Source organism: Acomys russatus, chromosome 32 (assembly GCF_903995435.1).
Source record: "Acomys russatus chromosome 32, mAcoRus1.1, whole genome shotgun sequence".
NCBI classification, from domain to species: domain Eukaryota; kingdom Metazoa; phylum Chordata; class Mammalia; order Rodentia; family Muridae; genus Acomys; species Acomys russatus.
In genome coordinates, this window is record NC_067168.1 from 30,663,393 (window position 1) to 30,677,774 (window position 14,382).

General features: G+C 44.4%; 1 protein-coding gene across 1 annotated transcript in view; it reads left to right on the forward strand.

Annotated features, from left to right (window-relative positions):
• Acad11 (acyl-CoA dehydrogenase family member 11) overlaps positions 1-14,382 on the forward strand; it is a 65,681-nt gene that overhangs the window by 20,784 nt on the left and 30,515 nt on the right. Inside the window, exons 9-13 of the mRNA XM_051140807.1 lie at positions 629-755; positions 6,958-7,035; positions 8,519-8,657; positions 12,535-12,642; positions 14,187-14,285. Of these exons, the coding sequence (XP_050996764.1) occupies positions 629-755; positions 6,958-7,035; positions 8,519-8,657; positions 12,535-12,642; positions 14,187-14,285 (551 nt within the window). The remainder of the gene's footprint in view (positions 1-628; positions 756-6,957; positions 7,036-8,518; positions 8,658-12,534; positions 12,643-14,186; positions 14,286-14,382) is intronic.

Consider the following 14,382-nt stretch of genomic DNA (forward strand, 5'->3'; position numbering starts at 1 on the left):
GGACACCAGATCTCATTATAGATGGTTGTAAACCACCATGTGGTTTCTGGGAATTGAACTCAGGACCTTTGGAAGAGCAGCCTGTGCTCTGAACCTCTGAGCCATCTCCACAGCCCCTTAAAGTCATTTTAAAATGTCCTGCAGTGATATCTGTGAAACCTGTGTGAAAAATAATGGTCAGCTATGCCCACACCTTCCTTGTTCCTTTGTGGTTGTGACACTGACGTCACTAGAGCTAGCACTGATTGAGGTCATGTGAGGCTTGCGTTTTCCCAAGTGGATCTTCAAGCATTCAAGCTTAGTGATCGAAATAAAGCAATTCTATGTTTACTCTGTACTATAAAAACAAAACAGAACAAAAAACAAAAACAAAGGCTGTGGGGCTAAGGTCAGAACTCAGCAGCAGAGCAATTGCCTGGCGTTTGCAAGGCCCTGGGCTTGCTCCCTCAAGCTGCAGATAGCTAAGGAAGCAGAATTCAACAACAGCATGCCCACACCTCCCAGATATGGCAGCTCCTCCTAAGAATATTTTTGGTTAGCTGGGGAGACCTTGCCTTATTGTAAGAAACATATAATAATGATTTTGGACATCTTTGTAACCTCCTTTTTTTTTTTTCTTTTTGCCAAGAACTTTGAGTACTGCACCACCACAGGCTGACCCTAAAAGCCAGCTGTTCGCCCAGACCAGGAGAGGCCAGGAAGTTCTCGCTAAAGTGAAGCAGTTCATGAAGCAGCACATTCTTCCTGCCGAAAAGGTAGCGCGCAAAGGGACCGTCCCCAGCAGGTCACTCCTGGCAGTCAGACTTTCCTCCGTTCTCCCACTGACCTTAGATCCCAGTCTCACAGGCATTTCGAGTTAAAGTAAGCCTGGAAGATACGCACACGCATCCACGGGAGCAAGGCGAGACCAAGGGAACAGGCAGCGAGGGCCTGAATAGATTGGAGTAAAACAGTACTTCCGGCTGCCTCTTGCTAAGGTGGTGACCGTTAGCTCTTGTTACTTTAACTGTGGATGCTCTGAGAGTTTGAGATCTGCAGTTTCCCCAAGTAGACATGGCCATGAACTTTGGCCTGTCATCTCAAGCCACATACATACTGTCCTTCCTTTCCCCCATAAGCTATTGCTAGAAGGGGTGACATTGAAGAAGGTCATGGGTTGTAGTGAGGCAACATCCATCCAGGAAAGAACCATGTCCTGGGTACCTTATGACAGACTGGACACCTGGGAGCAGCTGAAAATAAGAACAAGACAGACGGGGAGTATGCCCTGTGGGGCGACAGGCGGTAAAGAGAAGACAGGAAGTATGTGAGGGGCATGGGTGTGTATACATGAGGGGCACGGGTGTGCATACGTGAGGGGCATGGGTGTGCATACGTGAGGGGCACGGGTGTGCATACGTGAGGAGCACGGGTGTGCATACGTGAGGGGCACAGGTGTACATACGTGAGGGGCACGGGTGTGTATACGTGAGGGGCACGGGTGTGTATACGTGAGGGGCACGGGTGTGTATATGTGAGGGGCAAGGGTGTGTATATGTGAGGGGCAAGGGTGTGTATACGTGAGGGGCACGGGTGTGTATACGTGAGGGGCACGGGTGTGTATATGTGAGGGGCACGGGTGTGCATACGTGAGGGGCACGGGTGTGTATATGTGAGGAGATTGGGAGGGCTTGGTTCCTGTCCATGCCTGGTGTACGTTGGTGGCCTTGAACTGGTTAGCTTGTGTGGCCTCGATTTTTTCTCTTCTGCAGCATGAGTAAGTCTAGCTAGATGTACAGCAGCTCTCATTGTACCGCCCTGTGATGCTGAGGGTCTAGAGTTGGACGGGTAGAGTCAAATGAGGAAGTCGAAAGACAAAGAGTCTTGCAACAGTGTTGAAAAGTAAGATACCTTTATAGGGACATTAATGTTATTGAGTTATATGACTAGTTGTAGTGGTAAATATCTGGAGATGAACACTTATCACAGATGGGACAGTTTCTTCAAAAACACTGACGTTTTAATTTTAAAATTGTCACCTCTACATCTGGTGACACTGACAGTTTCTGCTTTAGCTGATGTTTGCCCAATTTTGAGTTTTAAAGTTAAACTTTTGTGTATTGAAAGGGGAGAAAACAGCACCTTTAATTCAATTCAATATGGATAACCATTACCCTTCCTCGAATAAAACTCAATTGAAGTTTGACGACAATTACATTCTAGAACAGTAAAATAACTTAGTGAAAGCAGAAAAGGGGCACACCAGAACAGTGAAGGCAGCTGGCTTTGAAAGACAGTGGATCATAGCGAAGAATACGTCATCAGAGAGGAAGTTGCATTTTGGAAGAATTTTGAAATGAAAGTGGGCCTTTCCATAATGACAAAATAGGTGACTGGGTGATAAGGAGAGTCGGGGACATCAAGGTGCTTGAAGAATTTTCCAGCTTCTTGGCCTGATCCCCACCAGCTGCACACAGCCTGTGTATTTGTCCCAAACAGAAGACTATCACAGTACTTGAAAACAACAACAGCAAACACGCTGTCCCTTGGAAGCCAGGCCTTCAGCAGGGATGGAAGTGGGCTAGGACAGTGCCCTCTGTTGTTCAGCTTTTGGCTTGCTGGATGGGTTTTGGCTGGAGATGCCAGCTCACCTATCACTTATCTAATTCCTACATGCTCACACCAAACAAAGCCTGTTTGCCGCATGCCCACGCCTGCAACCAGCCGAGATTGGCAGAGCGGAGTAAGGGCTGTTCTTCTTCTCCCTTAAATGTGAGCAGGTGTTGCAAGGACACTGTAGCCTGTCTGGGCGGGGGGTGGGGGGGGCGCTCTGAGTTGACCTCTGTGTCAACTCAGTGTCACTCAGCTGTTAAAATATGTGCAAAGAACTCACAGTAAAAGTAAAAGCAAACAAAAACCAGACAGACCGTAGAAAGCAAAGGTAGCCCAGCCTGTGTGGTAAGAAAAGCCACTTCGTGTCGGCAGGGCTCTTTTTTGATCTCTGTCCCCACATTGCCTTCATTCAAACGCTTGTACCAACATGTGTGGTTTCCTCCTGTAGACAATCTGAATCGTGCTGATCCCCAGCTGTAGGTCATAATCTAGACTGATTTGCAGAGGAGTAAATAGCTTTTCTCAAAATAAAAAGGAGAAAACCTTGAATTTTATTCAATGTTATGACAACTGAGGTGCCAATCCCAAATGGGCATGTCTAGAAAATAATATTGTAACAGTGGCATTTGAACAGCATGTATCCTTAGCTACTAAAGTTCTTGATGACTTTTTAAAATATTTTTATGTATTTTCCATAATGAGAAAAAAATAGTCAGTGGGACCATTTCTGTTACCTTTTAAAGTTCATAACCCTTGTTTCTGAAGCTACACCAAGGCAGTTCTTCCTACTGAAAACCAGTGAGGAACACTAACACTCAGTGTGTTACAAGAGCAAGCAACACGGTGTAAGGAGCGCACACAGGCCATAGTGTGATGCTCCCAGAGTGTGAGAGAGTCCCTTCATGGTCACCAGATGATATGGGCAGATGCAGGGACTCTTGAGGGGTTCATAGTCTCATTGTTTAAAGACTTGGAAATGGAGTCAAATGGAAGCTTGGGGAAATATTTATTAGACTGAGAAAGGAAAACTCCCCTTGGCAGTCAAGTTATGAATCTCATTCAGCTGCCCAAAGGAGAGAAGAAAATCCATGTCATGACACCTAAGATAGCATAGAGGGGACACGTGGTGTCAGTCACTCACACGGCAGGGAGGGAGGTGGCCGGGAAGATTAAGGACGTGTGCTTCGGTTCAGGCCAGCATCCAAAGAGAAGGCACAGGGAAAGTGAGTCAGAGGCAGACCCATCCGAGCCCTGAAGGAGCTCAGCTCGGGGACTTGGGCTAGGGGCAGTTAATTCTGGGAAGGAAAAGTATAGTGGTTCATTAAAGGAGTAGTTATTTCTCCTTTCTCTTTAGCATGGCTTAAGATGAACCCACCCTCCTCGGGCATGTAAACACAGGCATAAATTGATTTCTCAGAACTGTAGGATCATAGTGAAGTAGTCGGAATGAAGACATCATAGACATCTTTTTATTACCAAACACAATAGCATTGACTAGAAATAATATGCAACCCAAACAGGAAGTGTTCCGATTTAACTGACTTCCTGTCACGTGTGACAAGCGCTCTCCATCCGGAAGCTTGTGAAGGTGCAGCACTGGATTCCAGTTCAGCCTTGCTTCCCCAGGAGGAGCAAGCTAGTCCATGGCTCAGAGCAGTGTCTTGGAAGAATAGCCTGCAGTCACTTGATGATACACATGAAAAGTTCTGACCTTTAACCCCATAATTCTCCTAGCTGAAACATAGAGAAAGTAGTTGATACAGAGATGCTATACATGTTTATAAACATGTCTGTAGAATATCGGAGAATTATCATCCAGTGTTTTCATTGTACTGTCTTAGTTTTACAAATAAGAGGTTACTGTTTGGCCTGAATAGTGCTGTTTAGATTTACCCACTTTGTTATTGTTACATTATCATTCATTCTTGCAATGTTTCTCCTGGAGCCAAGTTCCCTTGCTCAGAGTCCGGGCTCTTGTTACTGTTGTTCCGTTGGTTGGTTTTTGTTTTGTTTTGTTTTGTGTTTTTGAGAGGATAAGTAGTATATTGCCTGTTGATGATACTTTTATTTTGTCCTAATTATTTGAAACTCCATGTTATGTTTTGAGGCCCAGTCTCCCTAATTAGCTCAGTTTGGCTTCAAACTCATGATCCTCCTGCCTCAGTTTTTCCAGTGCTAAGATTATAGGTATGTACCACCACCAGCAGCAGCAGCAGCAGCAGCCGACAAACAGTTTGGAATATGAACTCTAGGTTGTTAATGACTTTCTCTCGGTAGTTGAAGATATTCATCCTTTAATTATTTGTGGGGGAGTTGTTGAGACAAGGTTTCTCTGTGTGGCCTTGGCTGTCCTGGAACTCACTCTGTACACCAAACCGGTCTCGAACTCACAGAGTGTGCCACCACTGCCCAGCTTAATTTTTTAACATTATAATTACGTTTGTTTGTTTGTTTGTTTGGGAGGGTGTGGGCATAGAAGTCAGGTCCTAGGGATTGAACTCTGGTCATCAGACTTGGCAGCAAGCACCCTTGCCCTCTGAGCCGTCTCGCTGTGCCCTCCTGTTGGCTTCTCTTTCTTTCTTTCTTTCTTTCTTTCTTTCTTTCTTTCTTTCTTTCTTTCGGTTTTTTCGAGACAAGGTTTCTCTGTGTAGCCTTGGCTGTCCTGGACTCACTTGTAGACCAGGCTAGCCTAGAACTCACAGCGATCCACCTGCCTCTGCCTCCTGAGTTCTGCGATTAAAGGCGTGCACCACCACGCCCTGCTCTCTGGTTGATTTCTAATGCCATTGTTGCCATGGAAGTCAGCCACTCAACCTCCATGAATCCGTTCTACCCCTTTTCACTCATATTTATTTTCTATTGAGTTTTCATGGCGAGTAATTGCTTTAGATTCCTTCCCATGTTGCTGTTTTGTTTGGCTTTGTTTTGTTTTTGTTTTTCTAACTGTTCCTAAATAACAAGTCAGTTGTCCACAGACTGGTATTGTGTAACTTTGGAGAGTGTGAGAAATGAGAGCTCTTAAAGAACCCGGACTGACCACAGTCCCTTAGGAACTGTGCGCATGCTCAGCAGTCCTCAGGTCTCCAGGGGCTTGTGGTCCCACCAACCTTTGCGAAGCCGTGCTCACGTTTTAAAGCTTGGCTGCGAAGGCTTTTGTTTCCTTGGGATGCATTTCAAGTTTGCTTTGACAGTTTTACTAGCCCATTGTCATACTGGTAATTCCTTCCTTTGTTCTTGGAATCTACTGACCACAAATATTTTATACCATGAATCTGAGCATTATCAGTGGTTTTAAGGAAGCATGATTGTTTGTGTTGACCTGCTGGGTTTGCTGATGGCTGGTTTCCTGGAGTTATTAGTGACTTTTCAGGGTGGACTGTAGAGCGAAATTTTTTTTCTAAGGAGCTACATGAGTTTTTGTACAAAGCTCTTTCCTCCAGGAGGGCTGGTTTTGTTTCTGCCAGATGCCTGTGCCTGCCGTTGGCAGAACCTTGTAAACTTAACTTGGGTTTGAGGCTCAGGGCCTCACAAGTCTGGCTTTCAGGGCATGACATTTCTTTTTTCTATTTCACTGCAAACTGAGAGCTTTGGGAGGCAGAGGGGGGCAAACTTTCTCCCTGTGGTCTGCCTCCAAAGTTACAAATTTTTTTGTGTCTGTTTCTCTGTTCTATTTGTTCCCTACTTAGGTTTTACATTTCAGGCTTTAATGGAATGAAAAGGTCTTTCTGCTCCATTTTGCTGTGTCCAGCCTTGGCCTTATTCCCTGCGATCCTGCTGGTGTTGCCCATTGAGAGCCAGGGCCTAGGTCAGCCTCCACAGCCCAGAGGACAAGCTTAGCCCATCCTCCTGCCCCTCTGAAGGGCAAAGCTGTTTTGTTATTTTCCTTCCAGAACAACTGTGCATTACTCAGTGTGTCTTTAATTGGTAACATTAATTGGTAATATTCCATCCAGCCTTTTTAGTTGAGGGGTCTCTGTGCCCACTGGGTACCATGGTGCTGGAATCAGAACACTTAAATCTTGGGGGGGAAGATGAGTACTGTCTGATACTGAGGCAGCATAATTTTTTGATGCGCAAACATTTAGAATTTTTATTATTCTGCATCTAGTATTAAAAAGAGACCTTACCAACCAGGATGGTGACACGTGCCTGTAATCCCACACTTAGGCAGCTGATGCAAAATTACAAGTTCCAGCCCAGTCTGGGCTATATAGCATAAGCCTGTCTCGGAAAACCGTATGTAAGTGCATGCATATGTGTATACACACACACACACACACACACACACACGTACACGCGCACTACTCATAACATTGCTTACTTTGTATTAACTTGGCCTAATCATTTTCCCCTCACTGCTTTCAGGAAGTAGCTGAATACTATGCTCAAAGTGGAAACTCGGCAGGAAAGTGGGGGCACCCCTTAGTGATCGAGAAACTAAAGGTAAGAGAGACAAGAAAGCACTCAGCACCAGAAAATGTGTATGTTTGAGCGATCTTAATTATTGTTGTTGTGTAGGTAAAGGATAACTACAATGAAAAATAACTTTTTTCATTTTCTTTATGGTATTGATATGTTGACAGGCTGGACTTAGCTTGTGGCAATCCTCCTGCCTCTGCCACCCCAGTGCCTGGACAATAGGCGTGATAGCCCATGCTCCAAGAATAACTTTCTTTCTTGTTGTTTTTTATTTATTTGTTTGTTTTTGAAGGCAGGCCCCTGGCTGTCCTGGAACTTGCTTTGTAGACCAGGCTCAAATTCACAGAGATTTAATCCGCCTGCCTCAGCTTCCCAAGTGCTGAGATTAAAGGCATGTGCCACCATGCCTGGCCATCAGGAATAACTTTCTTAACGTTTTTAAAAATCTGGGATTTAAAAACTCTTGTGTGGGTGTGGTGGATCACACCTGCAATCCTAGCACTCGGGAGGGAGGCTAAGTCTGAAGATGGAAGATTGCTGCAAATTAGAGGCCAGCCTGGGCTACATGGTGAGCCAGAGCTACAGCATGAGTCCCTTTTTAGATGGAAACGGAGAAGGTCGGGGAAGAAGGGAGGAAGGAAAGAAAGAAGGAGAAGGGAAGGGAGAAAAGAATCTTCTATCAAAATTGGGCTGCTTGCAATCCTGGGTGTGGTCCTGATGAGGACAGTCTCTTATGCTGCTCCTTGCTAACCATCACTGAAGTGAGCGAAGGCCAGAGCAGGGCAGTGAGACAGTGAGACAGTGAGACAGCAGGTGGTGGGACAGCGGGACAGTGGGACAGTAGGACGCCGAGGCCAGGCTGTAACTTGGTAGCCCATCTCCCCTCTTGTGTATACAACGCCCTGGGCTGTCCAGCAGGGAGCAGAGAAAGCAGGACACTATTCCATTTCACATCTTCAGATCTTCTCTCTCAGCTTACATGTAAGGAACTGCAGCCCGGAATCACACTCGCATGTGTGTGGGCGTGGGTGTAATTACTCTAATTGAGTGAGAAGCTTTAAGGTGTGCAAATTTAGTTTTAGAGCCAAACCTAAGGAAGCCTGGAAAGCAAGGCCTTTCCTTAATTATTAAGAAACTACTGATTTTCAATGAGCTAGTGACCCCCTGGTTTTATTTATTTATTTACTTGTTTTTTTCAAGACAATTTCTTTGTATAGTCCTGGCTGTCCTGGAACTCACTCTGTAGAACAGGCTGGCCTCGGACTCCGAGATCTGCCTGCTTCTGCCCCCAAGGTCTGGGGTTAAAGGTGCGTGCCACTGCTGCCGCCACAGCCACTGCCACCGCCACCACCCAGCATGATTCCTTGGTTTAACACAGTTTAGAATACAATGAAATAATTTCATAAATATTTTTAAACTTCAAAAAAAAAAAACCACATTAACACCGATATCTGTTTAAAATAAGCTACTTTGGTAAATTTTGATCACTTGTCCATCCCCTTGATAGGAAATGGCCAAAGCAGAGGGTCTGTGGAACTTGTTCTTGCCAGCTGTGAGCGGTCTCAGCCAGGTCGACTATGCCTTGATTGCTGAAGAGACAGGAAAATGCTTTTTTGCTCCAGATGTTTTTAACTGCCAAGCACCAGGTAATTACAAAAAATTTTCTCTGACACTTTGAACAGTGTTTACAAACTCTTTATTATAAGAAAGTTTTCCTATACAAAGTCATTCACTTACAAGTTTTGCCATAATTTTTTTAAATATTCACTTATTTATTTATTATGTATACAGTGCTCTGCCTGCATGTACACCTGCAGGCCAGAAGAGGCCATCAGATCACATTATAGATGGCTATGAGCCACTATGTGGTTTCTGGGAATTGGAGGAACAGTCAGTGCCCTTACCCTCTGAGCCATCTCTCCAGCCCAAGTTTTGCCATAATTTTATAGCTACTCTGAATGCAACAGTAGACTTGAGGTTCTCAGTGGGCTGTTCTTGTAATCAGCGTCTATATATTGCGAGTGCCAGTAGACAGGAGTAGCCACTAAGAGGACTCTTACATAAACACCCACTTCCTGATTGGGCTGGGTATTTCTATGGCTACTTGGAAGGGATAGGCACTTCCAGGGCCTTTTGTTAGTTTCCCAGTCTCTCCATTGTGCAAAGCTCTTTCTCCGGGGAGTCCGCCTTTGTTTCTGCCAGGGCCTAGCAGCAGCCATCGCTGCCAGCACACTGTAAACTTAATTGGCAGCATTTCCTATAGTGCCCGTGCTTGGTGGTCCTCAGCGTGGCCTTCTATTGTACGGCCCTGGTGCTCAGGCTCCTCTCAGAAGAGCTGCTGCCATGGTGAGCAGGCAGAAAGGGGTGTTGCAAGTGAAGTGATTTTTTTTTTGACAGAAGAGTCCAGATTTAGCCAAGTGGCTCCATGCTAAACTGACTGGTTTATCTGTAAAATTCAAGATAGTTCATGGGAGTCTGATGATGCTAGTGCTTATCTCAGCATGGTTTCCCTTCTGTCTACACCGCTTTAGCAGATCGCTGCTGCCTGACCCTGTAATCAGTCAAGAGGCTATATAAGAGAAACATGTCCTCAGTGTCTGAAGATTTCATCCCAAACCCATGACGCTGTGATGACGCACTACACGTGCTGCAAGTTTCATATTAAAGGAAATGAACTGACATTCAAAGCATTTTTCCTACTCTTTCTAAGAAGACATAACTTCTATTGCAACCCAATGCATAGGATATATAGTTGTGCACGTGGATTTGTAGATAGATGGATAAATAGTTCTCTATCCTTACAAAGTGAGTCCAGGACAGCCAAGGCTACACAGAGAAACCCTGTCTCGAAAAACCAAACAAAACAAAAAATAGTCCTCTATCTTTATATAACATGGGTCTCATATATGTGTGTGTGTGTGTGTGTGTGTGTGTGTGTGTGTGTGTGTGTGTGTGTGTGTGTGTGTATTCCGTCTGCCTCCTGATCTGTCTGCCTCCACCCTATCACATTGTGTGCCATTGCTCTGGGTTAATTTTTTTAATGTTTAATTTTCTATTTTGTTTGAATTATAACAAGTAACACTAAATTTCAAACAAGCAAAGAAAGCAGTGTGTGTGTGTGTATATCTTTCCTTACTACACATGCCAGATATTTTCTTAACCTAGCATGTTCTGTTTTGTTGTGTTTTCAGAGAGTGTTAGCCATATTCTACTATATAGATTTGTGACCCAGTCATGGGTCATACATAATGTGCCAAGCTAGGCTGCGGGAAGCCTGCTTGCAGCCTTGCCACAGTCTTTCCATTCCCTCTGTGGAGTCACTTGCCACCAGACACTCTTGGGGGTTTCCTAAGATTGAAAGGTCACGAGTCTGTTAGTTGTCCTCCTTAAATAATACCACAGGATTGTTGAGAATTTAAAATTCAGTTTTGACTGAGAAATAATTAAGCAACTCTCTTAAGCAGAAAAACAAGACAAACCAAGCTGCTGCCTTTGGTGGCAGGGCTGTTGCTGAGGCCTGGGATGTGGTGTGCTGGAGCACTTCCCAGGCAGGCAGGCAGGCAGGCAGACAGACAGACAGACAGACAGGGCCCTGTGACTGGTGTGGATTGCATTCTGTGTGAGGATTCTTAAACATGACTGATTGATTGCTACCTAGTCATCAAAGCTTAGAAAATATGCAGACTTCTAGTTCTGTTTCTTCCCTTCAAAAAGTCCTACAGTGCTGGAAATAGCTATATTAATTTCTAAACTTGTCACTATAATAACTTAGGACCTTTGGGGTGATATTTTTTTAGCATACTTTTCCCCAAATCATAAATTTTAAAAAATTGTCAATTTCTCAGAGTAAAAGTGATAACTTCAGATTCTTTCTCTTTTAATAAGGCTCTCATGTAGCCCAGGCTGTGCTCATACTTAATATGTAGCCAAGGATGACCTCAAACTCCTCATCTGTCTGCCTCCACCCTGTCATATTGTGTGCCATTGCTCTGGGCTAATTTTTTAAAGTTTAATTTTCTATTTTGTTTGAATTATAACAAGTAACACCAAATTTCAAACAAGCAAAGAAAGCAGTTAATCCACGCTGTTAATTGTAATAAGAACTTCTTTTCTCCCTGACTTAAAAACAGCGTTAGGTTTGAGTTGATCTACGAGGAATTTTGTGCCTCCTGATTCAGCATTAGTATCTGAATGGAGTGCACAGGTATATTTTTTAAAGGATGGTTTTAAGATTTTAAAAAGTGTTATTTATGTGTGTGCATGCATATGTGTGTGCAAGTATCCTGAGAAAAGGACGTCGGATCCCCTGGAGCTGGAGTTATAAGCTATTGTGAGCCACCTGATAATAGGAGTGGGCACTGAACTAGGTTCTCTGCAAGAACAGGAAGTGCCCCCGCCCCCAAGCCATCTCTCCAGCCCTTACAAATATATCTTGCTTGATATAGATTTGTCAGTTTTCGTCAGCATTTGAGCACCCATCCTGCAAGTCACAGGAGATGACACTGAAAAATCTTCCTTTAAAATCTCAAGAAGATTCAAGAAGAATTCTTTTTAAAAAATTACAGGAATGGAAATGAGAGAAAAGCATCAAGAACATGTTGCTCTTGATAAACAGTGTTCTGGGTTTTGTTTGTTTGTTTGTTTTGTTTTTGTTTTTCAGCTGTGGAGGTAGAGTGTGTGGTGGGTGTACTGGATGGCACCCCTCAAGACTGGAGTGCTCGAGTGGGTCCTCAGGGATTCTGTTTCCTTACAGGGCAGGGACTCTGTCTTTCACAGAGGAATGAGGTGAACAAATTAAGATCTGTCAGAGAGCACATGCCTGTAATCTCAGCACTCATGAGGCAGAAGCAGGAGTTTAATGCCAGCCAGTGCTACACAGAGAAAACCTGTCTCAGAAACAAACTGAGCAAACAGCAAAAAAAAGCTGCAAAATGGATCTCTACAGAGTGAGTTCCAGGACAGCTGGGCCTACAGAGAGAACCCTGCCTTGAAAAAACAAAGAAACAAACAAACACAAGCTGACAGATAAATGAGAGTTGCTGCAGTTCAGGGCAAGGAGGTCTTCAGAGTAAGTAGAGGTTCCTGCAGAGAACATAGCTCGTAAGCAGTTTACCAACCCATGACTAGCAGGCTTTCACAGAGGCCTAGCCCGACATGTGTGTCTGAGGGACAGCGTGGACACTTGGGGACTGAGACTCAGTATATATCAGTTTCTCTCCAGGCACACGGCTGTCACTCCTGGCACAGCATACAAGCATCGCAATCAGAGTTTAAGTCAGGAATGGCTGCTTCAGTCCTAACTGAGCTAGCCCTCCTAAAGCCACGGAATGAACTGGGCAAGCATCCAAGATTCCGAAAAAGTTAAATATGAACTGAATGCCATCATTAAGTGTTCTATCTAATGTATATTTCAGAATATTTTCATAAACAAACATTTTGTTTGAAAATACATTGTATTATCTTCATAAATGTGGATTTAGCACTAATAGTATCAAATGTCAATCACTTTCTTCTTACATATAGACACAGGCAACATGGAGGTATTGCACCTGTATGGCAGTGAGCAACAGAAGCAGCAGTGGCTGGAGCCTCTCCTGCGTGGGGATATCACCTCTGTCTTCTGTATGACAGGTAGGGACAAGTCACAGCCTGTCTCCTGTCATCACCGTCCTGGGGTTATTGTGCGTGGGTGGACTTCAGTAGTGTGGGATATAGGTTGACTGTAGCCAACTTTGCCCAGGGCAGAAATGTGTTTATTCTGATCCTGGTTTGGAACGCTGCTGTCCTTAAAAGGTCAAGATGAGCACTCCTCTCCCTTGGGAGGGCTGCGGGTGTATTCTGGTGGGCTGCTTCAGCGTCAGCACTTGGGTGATGTCTTTTAAGTTGCATTGTTTCTACAATTGCTGCTCATTGATAGTCATTTCTGTGATATTTATATCAATATAACTACTCAGCTATTCCACAACCTCGAAAAACAGAACTTAAACCTATGGAAAGATTGCTGAAGGCACAGTGCGGAGGGGAAAGCCAGGGGCGGGGTGATGAGAATGGCATTAGCACACTTGTACACTGAAATCAATAATTTAAAAATTCCTTTACGGAGGAAAATTATTGTCTCATATTAAATTTAGGATTAAATTAAACTTGATTTGGTCATAATGGCACCTTTCACTCATGGTCAGATTTTATTGTTTTCTACAAATGTTGATATAATAACAAAAGTTCTTTCTACTTAAATAATCAAAAGGCACTTATTGAACACCTACAGAATGCTGTAGTGACATGGTACTTACCAAGCAGCAGCCTGAGGACATGAAATTAGCTTGCCAACCCCTTTCTCTGGAACAGTTCTGCAGCTTTAAAACAAATACATGACGCAGCCCAAGGACTCACTTAAAAGAGCAGAAGAGGGGCTAGGGAATGCTCAGTCTGTGAGATGCTTGCCACACGAGGATGTGGACCCGAGGTCCACTCCCACGTAAAAAGCCTGATGTCATGACACACAAATGTAATCACAGCACTGGGGGTGGAGACAGGAAGATCCATGAGGCTCCCTGGCCAGCCAGCCAGCCAGCCAATCACCAAGTACCAGGCCAATGACAGACCCTGTCTCAAAAAAAAAAAAAAAAAAAAAATCCCAGGGTGAACAAGAGCCTGAAGTTGTGTCTGGTCTCCATATACACATGTGTTCCGATATGTGAGCATACTAATAGACAGACAGACACACACACACACACACACACACACACACATTCCCAGTAGCACTTAAAAGACACAGACAGAACTTGTTAATAATAGTAGAGAAATCCAGCCTGCCAACGGCCAAAGCCAATTTCCATGCGGAAAGTCAAAGGCAGTAATTTTATCTATTTTTGGTGACTGGACAAGTGACAAGTGAGTTGTGCCCTGACTCAGACATCAGCCAAGGCACCCAAAACACAGTTGTCAGTATGGATCCCACCCCTCATCCCTCTGTCTTCCATCATACTTAGTGGATGCTTACAGTGTGTGTGTTGGGAGAGGACCAAGAGCAAGGGAAAAGGTAGAAAGGTTAAAGAATAAGATGAAAATCATCGTGTCTCTGTCCTCGAAGAACTTGTATTTTCCTGTCTAAGCCTCTTTGGTGGATGACTGATTTCTGCCTGCCTGTAAATCTAGCTGTTGTTCCCTTACAGAGCCCAATGTTGCATCAAGCGATGCCACAAACATTGAATGTAGCATCGAGCGAGATGGAGATGGCTACATAGTTAACGGCAAGAAGTGGTGGAGCAGTGGTGAGTGTCCTCTGCGGTTCTGTTGCCCGTGGCTAGAGCAGTGGTTTCCAGTCACTGCCTCATGATCACCGCGTTAGACTCCACCTCCAAAACCGTG